Source organism: Poecilia mexicana, unplaced genomic scaffold (assembly GCF_051168715.1).
Source record: "Poecilia mexicana isolate PSO_F unplaced genomic scaffold, ASM5116871v1 scaffold_1, whole genome shotgun sequence".
In the NCBI taxonomy this organism is placed as follows: Eukaryota; Metazoa; Chordata; class Actinopteri; order Cyprinodontiformes; family Poeciliidae; genus Poecilia; species Poecilia mexicana.
This window is the reverse complement of record NW_028263370.1, coordinates 1,610,981-1,623,659: the sequence shown is the minus strand read 5'-3', so window position 1 is coordinate 1,623,659 and position 12,679 is coordinate 1,610,981. Positions and strand designations below refer to the sequence as shown.

Genomic DNA, 12,679 nt, shown 5'->3' with positions numbered 1-12,679 from the left:
GCCTGCAAATCTCAGCAAGAATCACATTCAACTTGAGCCTCTGTCCCACACCATGTAAGTCTAACTATTTGCTAATTGGCCCAATCCATCACAGATTTGTCAATATATCAGGTATCCACCAACTCCAACAGCAGAAATCTTATCATGAATCCAAATAAATCCAGGATGTATCCCGGCGGGGATGTCCCTGCAGGACAAGTGGGCTCTCAATTGCTCTGTCTTCTTGATGAAAAAATTTAATTTATTCCATTGAGAGACCAGTTGACCAGATGTATAATTTGTAGATTCGGAGGATGTACAAAGAAAGGCTCCAAAAAAGCCACACAAAAACAGAGCAAGCAAGGCGAAGGTGGGTAAATGGGGAGCAGAAGAGCAAAGGAAAAAAAGCCTCTGCCTTCACCGAGAGCTACAGAGAAAAAGCTCTGGATGATAGCGACTATACACTCACCAGCCATGTTATCTGGTACACCTGTCCAACTGCTCATTAATGCAGAAGTTGAATCAGCCAATCACATGGCAGCAACTCAATGCATTAAGGCAGAGGTTCCCAAACTGTGGGGCCTGCCCCCTAGGGGGGGGCGCTGTGCCATTGCAGGGGGGGCGCGGGAAGCCGTCTGGATGAAAAAAACAAAACAAACATGAATGTTTATGCGCTGGGTTTTTACCTGAGAATGGCCAACTCTCTGTTATTCCTCTGTCAATACAGTAGGGGCTTCCACACTTCCCATATCTGTGTCCTCTGTCACTTTTATCAGCAGTTAAAACTGTTTAATCAGTTGTTAACATGTGGTAACCTGTTTTTCCAAGCCGCCTTTAAACGCAGCATGCGTTCAGAGATGCTCTTCTGCATATGGCGATTGTAATGAGTGTTTATTTGAGTTACTGTTGCAGTTATATCAGCTCAAACCAGTCTGGTCTTTCTCCTTTGACCTCTGGCATCAACAAGGCATTTGGGCCCACAGAACTGCAGCTCACTGGATATTCTCTGCAAATCCTAGAGATGGTTGTGCATGAAAATCCCAGTAGATTAGCAGTCTCTGGAAAAACTCAGACCAGCCCGTCTGGCATCAACTACCATACCATGTTTGAAGTCTCTTAAATCACCTTAAATCTGATGCTCGGTTTGAAATGCAGTAGATCGCCTTGGCCATGTCTACATGCCTTAATGCAATGGTTTCCAAACTATTTCTGGCCCCCCCTATGGCTTACAAATAGCTGTCTGGTTGAACGATGTGTGTGAGCGAAGAGGGGGTGGGGGGTGGATTCTTAGAGACTCCCTGTTATACTCAGCCCCTGCCCCAGATGAACAGAGGGGGGGGGGAATCAACTTTTTGGGGGGCAAAATGAATTGTAGCTGAACATAGACAACAACACCAGTAGCCTACAAGCTACTTGTTAACAAGCTTAACCCTTAGGAGTATTGGGTCTAAATGGCCGGGCTACAGCAGCAGAAGACCACACCTGGTGCAACTCCTGTCAGCTAAGAACAGGAAACTGAGGCAACAATTTGCACAGGCTCACCAAAATTGGACAATAGAAGATTGGAAAGACGTTGCCTGGTTTGATGAGTCTTGATTTCTGCTGTGACATTTGGATGGTAGGGTCAGAATTTGGCGTCAACATCATGAAACCATGGATCCATCCTGCCTTGTATCTACGGTTCAGGCTGGTGGTGGTGGTGCAGTGGTGTAGGGGATATTTTCCTGGCACACTTTGGGCCCATTAGTATCAATTGAACATCAATTCAGCCTCAGGTGACCAAAGCGCTTCACAACAAACACAACATCACAGGTAGATAAAATTGCATTGTGTCAATGCCACAGCCTACCTGAGTATTGTTGCTGACCATGACCATTCCTTTATGGAAGTAGCCATCTTCCTATCCTACTTCCAGCCATTATCCTACTTCCAGCAGGATAATGCGCCATGTCATAAACTGCGAATTATCTCAGACTGGTTTCTTGAACACGACAATGAGTACACTGTACTTGAATGGCCTCCACAGTCACCAGATCTCAATCCAATAGAACACCTTTGGGATGTGATGGAATGGGAGATTCACAACATGGATGTGCGTCCAACAAATCTGCAATAGCTAATGCTATTATGTTAATATGAACCAGACTCTCTGATGAATGTTTCCAGAGAGTCTGGAAACATTCAGTACCTTGTTGAATCTGTGCCACAAAGTATTAAGGCAGTTCTGAAGGCAAATGGAAATCCAGCCCGCTACTAGCAAGGTGTACCTAATAAAGTGGCCAGTGAGTGCATTGTGATAATTCTTTACAAAAAATATTAGTGAATTTTGCAACTGTTTTCAGCTGCGGGCAAGCACCAAGAAAATATACAGACTCATTCCATAAATTAGAATATGACTGAAAAGTTCATTTTTAATAATTCCAACACCAAGAGAAAGACATTATATAGATTATATAGAGAATTAGAAGGTACTATTAATCTGACAATCCCCATTAGAGTGTATTGAATAAGACTATGTGGCATTCATAAAGTGGGGAAAAAAGTATTTAGTCAGCCACTATTTATGCAGGTTCCCCCACTTAAAAAGATGAGAGAGGCCTGTAATTGGCATCAAAGGTAGACCTCAACTATAAGAGACAAAATGAGAAAATGTATCTAGAAAATCACATTGTTAGATTTTTTTTAAAGAATTAATTTGCAAATTATGGTGGAAAATAAGGATTTGGTCAAAAATAAAAGTACATCTCAATACTTTATGTATCCTTTGTTGGCAATGGCAGAAGACAAACAATTTCTTTAAGTCTTCACAAGGTTGGTCCTAGAGCTGTGCCGATCAATCGGCCACCGATCATAATCAGCCAAAAAAGTGTATGATCAGTGATCGCCGATCACTCTGTTGTTGCCGATCACCAAAAACGATCACATTTATCTCACTTCGCAGCCTGTGTGGAGCTTATCTCCTCTTTCCTTCACACTGCGAAGGTGCGCAGTAACAAATCCTGTTGTGTGGAACTATAACACTCTGAATGAATGGGGACGTTTGCGTGTTGTGGCGAAAAATTACCTTGGGAGTGAAGCACGTCAAAATGCATCAACACAATGGATCTAATATGGCATTTATAAAACAAGCACTTTACGGAGTTTGGCTACATTGAGGCTCAATGGAGGACAAAAAGGATATCCGGAGCGGCCAGATACCGGGTAAAGCAGCGGACAACTACCAACCCTCACCCAGATTAGCATCACAGTCAGAAAGCGAAACAAATAACCCGAAAAATATTTCAAGTCTTCAAGCTGGCAGTGTAAGACGCTGGTTCTGCTCTTGCTCTTGGACTGCCGCTTCACGCTACTGTTAGTAATATTCAGTGGCGCAACTACACATTATTCAGGTGGATGCGAAAACATAAATCGGCGCCCCCCCCCATACCCCTCTCCCCAGAAGGAAGGTTGAAGGAGCGTGGAAAACATACGCTTGCTCTTCACTACCCCCTCCTCTCCCCCCCTTCCCCCGAGACGACGTTACGTGAAAGGTAAAACTCGCTACATTTACCTCGTAACATGCGTGAGGTGAAGGAGTGTAAGGCACGCTGAAGTGTATAGGAAAACATAATTGGCGCTCCGCCCCCTCCAGACGGGGTTTGGACGCCCCCTCTGGTGCTGCGCCCCTATGCGTTGCATGCGCTGCATACCCCCTTTTTGCGCCACTGGTAATATTTCACAGACGGAGCGCTGCTCAACCTCCACCAGACAGTGAGCTCTCACACCGAACGTCTGCTTAAAGATGCAGCATGTAACATACATATCTAAAATCTTTTTTTTTTAATTATTACAACATGTTTGTTATGTCTAAATTAGGTGAATTTATTGCCAGATAATTTTTCCATTTTGCCAGATAGCATGGTATAATTTATACTTAAACCAAATAATTAACAGCCATTCCAGGTGATTGACAAAGATCAGTAATTGGCAAATATCGGCCTCATGGATGGTCTGTATCAGAATAGGCAGCAAAAAACCTGATTGGAGCATCCCTAGTTGGTACACACTGTAACTGGAATTTTAGCACATTTGTCCATGCAGATCCCTTCTAGAGCAGTGATGTCTTGGGGCTGTCGCTGGGCAACACAGAATTTCAACTCCCCCCAAAGGGTTCTATGGGGTTGAGATTTGGAGACTGGCTAGGCCACTTCAGGACCTTGAAATGCTTCTTACAAAGCCACTCTTTCATGATGGTGTGCTTACGATCACTATCATGCTGAGGTATGGTGTTCTTTGGATGCAACTCAGCATTCACTCTCCTCCAAACATGACGAGTTGTGGTTTCTATCAAACCGTTTCATCTGACCATATGGTTTCATCTGACCATATGACAATTCTCTCAACACTCTTCTGGAACATCCAAATGCTCTCTAGCAAACTTCAGACGGCCTGGATATGTACTGGCCTAAGCAGGGGAATGTCTGACACTGCAGCATCTGAGTCCCTGGTGGCATAGTGTGTTACTGACAGTAGCCTTTGTTACATTAGTCCTAGCCATCAACAGATCATTCACTAGATCCCCCTGTGTGGTTCTGCGATTTTTGCTCACCATTCTTGTGATCATTTTGACCCCACAGGGTGAGATCTTGTGTGGAGCCATGATTGAAGGAGATTATCAGTATGTCTTCCATTTTCTAATTATTGTTCACAGTTGATTTCTTCACACCAAGCTGCTTGCCTATTGCAGATTCAATCTTCCCAGCCTGGTGCAGGTCTACAATTTCATTTCTGGTGTCCTTGCACAGCTCTTTGGTATTCACCATAGTGGAGTTTGGAGTGTGACTGAGGTTGTGGACAGATGTCTTTTATACTAATAAGTTCAAACAGGTGCCATTACCACAGTAATGAGTGGAGGACAGAGGTGCCTCTTAAAAAAGTTACAGGTCTGTGAGAGCCAGAAATCGTGCTTGTTTGTTATTGATCAAATACTTATATACCAGTATAATTTGCAAATAAATTCTTAAAAAATCAGAAAATGTGATTTTCTACATGTTTTCTCATTTTGTCTCATAGTTGAGGTACCTATGATGTCAATTACAGGCCTCTCTCAGCTTATTAAGTGGGAGAAGTTGGACAGTTGGTGGGTGATTAAATATTTTTTTCCTCCACTGCATTTAAGTTTTGGCTGTATTTTTTGCATTAAAAAAAGTTTTCCAGTCATATAACTGTGGGTGCATCAGCGCTCTCCTCTTCCCCACAATGCGCCCTCACCAACTTGCAACTTGTAACAAAGTTACACCCTTGAGTAAAATACTACAGTACACAGTATCATAGGTAGCTGAAAGTTCTAAAAGCACTTAAACAGCAGAGCTTCCTGAACCAGCAGTTAAAAGAAGATCATTAAAACCTCTCAAAAGGGGCTGTCTTTGTCCTATGGTGGGATTTAAAACCCAAGTGGAATTCACCAATCTTATAGGATGCTACAAATCTCTGAGGTTTGTGTGCATTTAACTCATGATATAACTGTGTGATGCAGGTGCTTTCTTGTCTGATTGTGGTTTGCAGCATTTTAGGAATGCATCTGTTTGGCTGTAAGTTTGGTTTGCGTCAAGAAAGCGGAGAAACTTTGGCAGACAGGAAAAACTTTGATTCTCTGCTTTGGGCAACTGTTACCGTGTTTCAGGTAAGACAAACTTTCATGTCTCACATGCACACTCTAAGAAATAATCCTGTAAATTTACAGTCAAATACTGGCAGCTATAGACACCAGAAGTTTACTGTAAATGCACAATATCTGTACTGTAATTAATCCTGACAGTAGATTACCGTCAATGCAAGTACAGTATAGATACTGTGAAAGAACGGTAAACTTCTGGTGTCTATAGCTGCCAGTATTTTACCGTTTTTTGTTTTTTTTGACAGAACAGTAATTTACCTTTCTTCTGAAAGAACGGGGAAAAAATACTTGTAGCTACAGACACCAGAAAAACCCAAAAAGCTGGCGTCTGTAGATACCAGTATTTTACTGGAAATTTACCTTTTCAATACTGTAATTACTTTTTAAAGTGGTTTACTGTAAGTAAATACTGTAATAACGCCAACACACCGCAGACGTAGTACCTCAAACAGTGTTTATTAGAAATAAGAGCGAGCTGCTATTCCTTAGACTGCAGCTCGCCCTTCTAACAAACCGTAACACTCAACTGAATAGCTTCACTGCTAACACACTGAACTCTCCGCTCTTCCGGTGTTCTGTCAGATCAGCATCGGTCCTGGTCCTCCAGCTCCCGTGATGCCCCGCCCACATGACAGGTCTATCATCAGGGAGTCAGCAGAGTCAGCCCATTACACTCTACACATAACAATAAGGACCACAACGCAACTTACAACAAATACACATAACCATATGGACCCCAGCAGAACTAAAACACAGAATCGTTAAAATACAATTCGGTCTACAGAAGAGGGGTCCTGCGAAGGCAGAGAGCATTGCAGAGAGAAGCTGTAGCCTTCAGCTAGCTGCCTAGCCTCCACCTCGGTGTTATGTTGCTTAGCAACCGTGACACAACATGATTTAAACAATGTTTGTAGGCGAGAATGTAGATGTACAAATCTCACATTTCTGCTCTGTTCATCAGCACATCACCTTATTGCAATACTGCACTCCCGTTTTCGGAGATGTCTGCTCGTGCTGCACTAACTGCCAGATCTTTGCAACTCTTCTTTGTTGCATTTGTTTTTCTTGTGTTTGCTGGGTGTTTGTACCTGTCGGCCACCGTAAAATACAGTGGTGAAAGTAAGTATGCTTTCAAATACTGGCGTCTGTATGTTCCAGTATTTTCACTGTAAATTTTGTTTTACTACTGCATTCACTTTATGAGTAAGCTGCTGCAAAGAAAACTGTAATGCTACTTTTTAAAGTACAGTCTTAGTTTTCCAATAGAACATTAATACCTGACCCAGTGTAGGTTTCTTAGAAGTGCTAAAACTGGTGCAGTTCTAAAATGCATAATCTGCATAATCATAATTTTACATAACACAAAAGAGGATGCGATAAGTAACCTTCAGAACAGATTTTTTTTTTATTTAAAGGCATCACTATGCCTCAAACCACATATATTTCCAGTATATTCAAAAATTTTAAACAAATAACACAGCCATTCCTCAGAGAACTGGTAAAAAATAGGCCTTCAAAGTCAATATATAGTTTCACTAACACTGGAATAAAAATTGAAGACTTTCAGTTTACAGCGACATAAACTGGGTTTGACTCATTAATTTCTACAATCTTATGAACATAAAAACACAGTTCTTAAAGAAATATCCATGCTTTGGGTATCACTAAACAAATCAAAGAAAAATGACTTCCAAAATCTAAAATTCAACATGGCTGAAATAATGTGGAATTTTAGTATTAACAGGGTTTTAAAATGTGAACTATTAATGGTTTTCAAGAGTCCAAGTGGCACTTACTTTATTAGAAGCAGATGAAGACACCGTCCAACAGTTAAAAACAAAAGACAATACAATTTAGATCCTAAATAATAAGGAAACAGAAAGATTTCAAGCAAAAGAAAAGAACAACTAACCTGAATGAGATGCCACTCAAAGTTCATCAGGTTTTTGATGAGGGTGGAAACCTGAACATTGACCGTCACTTTTTCTTTTGAAAGGTCTTTCCTGTCTTTTTGGATACCATCTTCCCATGACCGACTTTTGTGCCCCTTTCTGGGTTAATCCCAATGAAGCGACTAAAAACAAAATCAAAAATGGGAAAATTCCTGAGAATATAAATAGTGTGGCATTCTGAATACAGCAGGTACAATATATAAAGCTGTTTTTAATTATGTAAAGAGAAATCATCACCAACTTTGTCAAATGTTAATCATAACTTAATTTAAAACTTTAAAACCATGTCATTGTAAAAAATTATAGGAATGATTTTACCATTGAATGAACTCCAGAGTCTTGGCTGCCTCATGTTGATACTGGAGGTTGAAGATGAAGAACAGTGAACAGACAGAACACTGTTCTGTCTGGAATGTTGGCTGGACCCTCTCAAAGACAATATGGCCTTCAATACTGACCATGCAGAAAACTGCTTGCCACAGGGACTGTAATAAACCAAGTCCTTAACTGGAAGAACATAAAACACATCCTCTTATTGATACAGTAAGCATTAAAATGACCATCATGATAAAGGCTGTCCACACTGGCAGGTAAAATAAAACCAAGGATATTAATTTCCTCACTTGTCAACCAAAAGTCTCATCAATGTTGAAAACTGTAGGCTGGATTAATGTATCAAAGTTGTAGAGGAATTCATGGTACTTTGCACTGAAAGTGAAGTGTGTTTTCAAAGTTCATCAAAAGCTACCTTAGATGGTCTTGTGTGTCATGGAGGGTCTTGTGATCACTGATGGTATAGTGTCTTTGGTGCTGCTCTTGTTTTTCACCAACATGCAGGAAGAAGGGCTGTCCTGGTTCCACAGCAATGAGGAAGGCTTCAACACTGGCTCCCATCTTTGACAAAATGACAAGAAGACAACAAATAAAAATTATTACATATATTTAGCACCACAGCTACATTCAGATAGCAAACAAAGCAAATGAGAAAGTGTTTCTACAAAGAAGTAGGATCATTAGAATAAGAACAAACCTGCACATATCTGACAACATGGTCCACAGCTTGACATGAGCTGTTTTGGATTCTGCCACACACCTGAATTGTATCTCTGGGTGATTAACAGACTTTTCCAGCACTTGATGGTCATGCAATCATTTGAATCAGCTGTTCTGGAATAGAGGCACATCTAAAACATGCAGAGCAGGGGGGGCGGGGGGGGGCGGAGAGGACCAGGGTTGAGAAACACTGACATAAAGCATAAAAATTTCCAAAATAATTACCATAAACACAACTCAGACATTAAGCATTATAGAAATTGGTCAGCTTATAGAAACATTCTGGACAGCATTTCTTCTGCCAATCTGTCAGAAGAAATGTGTTGAAGTCATCATAACAGGCTTCAGTCACCAACATGTATTAATTAAGAAAAAAAAAGAGGCAGCTAATATGTCATTATTTATTGTATGTATAGAGACAAAAACATTTTGGCTTAGCTTTGATCGCATATTATGCCGTCTAAAGCCAAAAACTTCAAGAAAACGACTCCGCAACTAAATAATGTTAATGAAATGGCCTTCAGATTCTTCTGAGAGTTGTAATGTTTGTTTAACCACCCGACACCCCGTGCTACACCTGCTTGGCTAGCTTTAGCTGCTAACAAAGATAATAAACCAAGGGTGCTCACATCCAGTCCTCGAGAGCTACCGTCCTGCAACTTTTAGATGCATCTTTACTTCAACAGACCAGGATCAGCTCTGAACGGACCTGCTAACCAGCCATTCATTTGATTCAGGTGTGTTGAAGCAGAGAAGCAGCTGAAAGTTGCAGGATGGCAGCTCTCAAGGACTGGACTTGAGCACCCCTGTATTAAACAGTCATATACACTGTGATATCCAAACAACTTACGTTAAGCATAAGTCAATATTCTTGCGCAAACAGAAAGTAAATGCATTCATTAAAAAATAATCAAAAATATGATAATCTTACCTTGTTATGATTAGCTCCAGACAAGACGCTGGGTAAACATGTGATGTCACAGAAACACCAGCTTCTTCTTCTTGTTAGTTTTACTGGCGATTGGCAACAAACTGTTAGTAGCATTACCGCCACTTACTGGTACAGAGTGTGGTTCGAGCAAACACCATCTCTTTAGGGAAACTGACAAACCTATCTTAGAATTTGACTAAACACGTGTTTAATTAACACTGTATTTTTAACATACAACACAAACACTAGAAATCTAACACTTTTGATTATGCTCTTCAGATTTCGATTCATTCCCTTAAAGATGTATTATGGAAAGTATTTTTTTTCTTTTCATTTAATATTGAATCTAAATGCTTTTTCTCTAAGATCAAATACATCTTTTTTCCTGGCAAGACATTTTTCAGTAAAATGTCTTGCCAGGAAAAAACTGTATTGTACAATAATTACTGCCAGTCATCAGTCTAGATTGTGGCAACAGAAGAAGACATCAATTTAACAATATTTTCTAATAACAGTATGTTACTGATAGAATTCTGCAGTAAATTTACAGCCATTTCTAAGAGTGCAGACAGAGAGAACAAACATGTCAAGTGCTTGTACAGCTTTTTTCTTTTAATACATGAAGTCATCAGTTGAAAATTGCATGTTATATTTTTCTGATTCTAAAATTTGTGTGATGATGTGAAACGTGTGACGAAAAACAAAAATAGGAGAGATCTGTTAAGGGAGCAAATACTCCCTTAACAGTAGTGTATATTGTAGATATAATTTTACAGTGAACATGAATAACATTCAAACTGTATCTGCTAATTTCGTTCTCTGTTATTTCATTTGCTCCAGTGAGGGAGCAGTCACGCTCTTTTTTTCCTTGTAAAATATAAAAAAAACTCCCAGTGGGCAGGTAAAAATTCCTTTATAGAGGCAGCAGTAAAACACACTCCATAGGAGATTATTCTAACACTTACGAAAAAATTTTATTGTTCAGATGAGAAGAAGAATGCAAATATTTTCATGCTTCAACCCCCTAGATTGCAAATTAGTCTGTTTGAAGTAATTTAGCGTGTGTATTTTTTCCTTACCCTAACAGTTTGACTTCTGAAAGCTCTCCTCTAATCTGCAGATCCTCACCCAGGAGGATTGGAACGCTGTGCTGTACAATGGGATGGCCTCCACCTCTCCGCTGGCTGCCCTCTACTTTGTGGCCCTCATGACGTTCGGAAACTACGTACTCTTCAACCTGCTTGTTGCCATTTTAGTTGAGGGTTTTCAGGCTGAAGTAAGGGCAAAGAGGCAGTTTTTATTAGAGCTACTTAGAGGAAATGAACCTAATTGCGCTCTGTTGTGCTAATAACACCAAAGCTTCAAGCTGTGTCTCTTTCATCACTTTCCTCTCTCTCTTTTCTTTCCCTTCCCTCTCTGTGTATTTGTCTTTCTCACCGACATGCACACACGCTGACAATACTCTCCTATACTCTCCTGAGTAGAAGACGGTTTGATATCACTTGCCGTTCACAGCTGGTGTGCTTTTGTTGTTTAGTTTCCATCTTTTATATCCATCATCAGAGAACACTTGCTCTCCAACATGCAAACACACATGCATAGATACCCTTTGCCAAAGCTGTCTGCCTCAATCTTTCTGGTGTGAATTTTAATTAAATTCAGTAAAGCTATATTGGCGTGACTACGGGAGATTGCTGCCAAAGCAATGCACATAACTCAACTAGGGAACACTGGAGATTCCCTCCGTCTCCCTGTCTGTCTCCTGTTCTTTATGTCCGATCTTTAGACAACTCAGAAGTGTGTGCAACAAAAGGTTGGTGGTGATGGTGATAAAGATTGTGATGACAGGGGTCATGTTGGTGGACGTGTGTCCCTGTGTGTTTCAGGGTGATGCCAACAAGTCAGAGTCTGATGATGAGAGGCAGTCACTGGGCTATCAGGAGGAGGAGAACCTCAGAGAGCTCTATGCTACAGGTAAAAGATGGCTTTTACAGTTTGCTTTTGAAGTTTTGTCTGACTCTTGAATTACAATTACTGCATGAGCTGTCCATCATGCAAGTTGGTTTATAGATCAACTTCCTGGTGATACAATTACATTACATAGATTATATTGCATGATGATGCATACTACAGGCAATCCTCCGTTAAATCAAACAAGCATCTCTGGTCAGTTGATGTATGTGATCATTTAAATCAGCTGCATGTGTCACCTTCTCACAATCTGCAGATAAAAAAACAGATTTTTATTTTGTTTTGTTTCTCCTCTGCTAGAGGTGTTTATAAAAATATTTTCTCTATTATTTAATAGAATTTGTCTGTACGCCAGTTTTTAGTGTGAAAACTGTGCACTCTTTTATATATGAGGCCTCTGATGTATAAAGTCGTGCGTATGCACCTTTCCTTTATACATCCTTATTGCTTACCACTGCTGTAGGTGCACAAATTGACTTTGTCAGTAATTATAAATGTCTTGGCTTTATTTTAGATACAAAGCTTTCGGTAACACTTTATTTGATGGGGTGTGAATAGGACTGTCATAACACATTCATAAACATGACATAACACCTGTCATGAACATGAGGAAGTCTTCTTCGGTAAATCATGACACTTTTAATACAAAGTTGACATTATTCAAAATGTCTTTGTTATGACAACTTGACATTAACCAAGAAATCATGATCTTGATTTCTTTATAGCAAATTTTATAAATTTGTTATAAAAGATTAAACTTAAAAAATTATGTAGCTTTATGTGGTAATATTTTATTGCTCTGCCTTTTTGTTTAGTCTTAAATTTCTTAATTTAATTGATCCTAAAGTTTTACAGCAAGATGTCTACAAAGCACTTATGAACTTTGCATTTGAAACATTATTTAAGGCTGTTTTAAGTAGTGCAATACACCATCTCCACCAGTGAGAGGCAGCAGTGCACAGACAGGCGTGCAGTGTGTTGGTGAAGAAGAAATCTTCCAACTTGTGGGGCTAACCTCAAGTTAAGAAGTAGTCTCCTAATACCAGGGCCGCCGCCAGGACTCGTGGGCCCCGACAAAAAATCTGATTAGGCCCCCCTGCGCAGCTGCTGTTACAATTTTTTGAGTCTATTTGACCC

General features: G+C 40.2%; 1 protein-coding gene across 1 annotated transcript in view; it reads left to right on the top strand.

The window, feature by feature from the left end:
* The window catches only part of LOC106908529 (voltage-dependent T-type calcium channel subunit alpha-1H-like), a 290,955-nt gene that overhangs the window by 185,943 nt on the left and 92,333 nt on the right, over positions 1 to 12,679 (top strand). Inside the window, exons 13-15 of the mRNA XM_088014499.1 lie at positions 5,524 to 5,641; positions 10,692 to 10,847; positions 11,458 to 11,545. Coding sequence (XP_087870625.1) covers positions 5,524 to 5,641; positions 10,692 to 10,847; positions 11,458 to 11,545 — 362 coding nt within the window. The remainder of the gene's footprint in view (positions 1 to 5,523; positions 5,642 to 10,691; positions 10,848 to 11,457; positions 11,546 to 12,679) is intronic.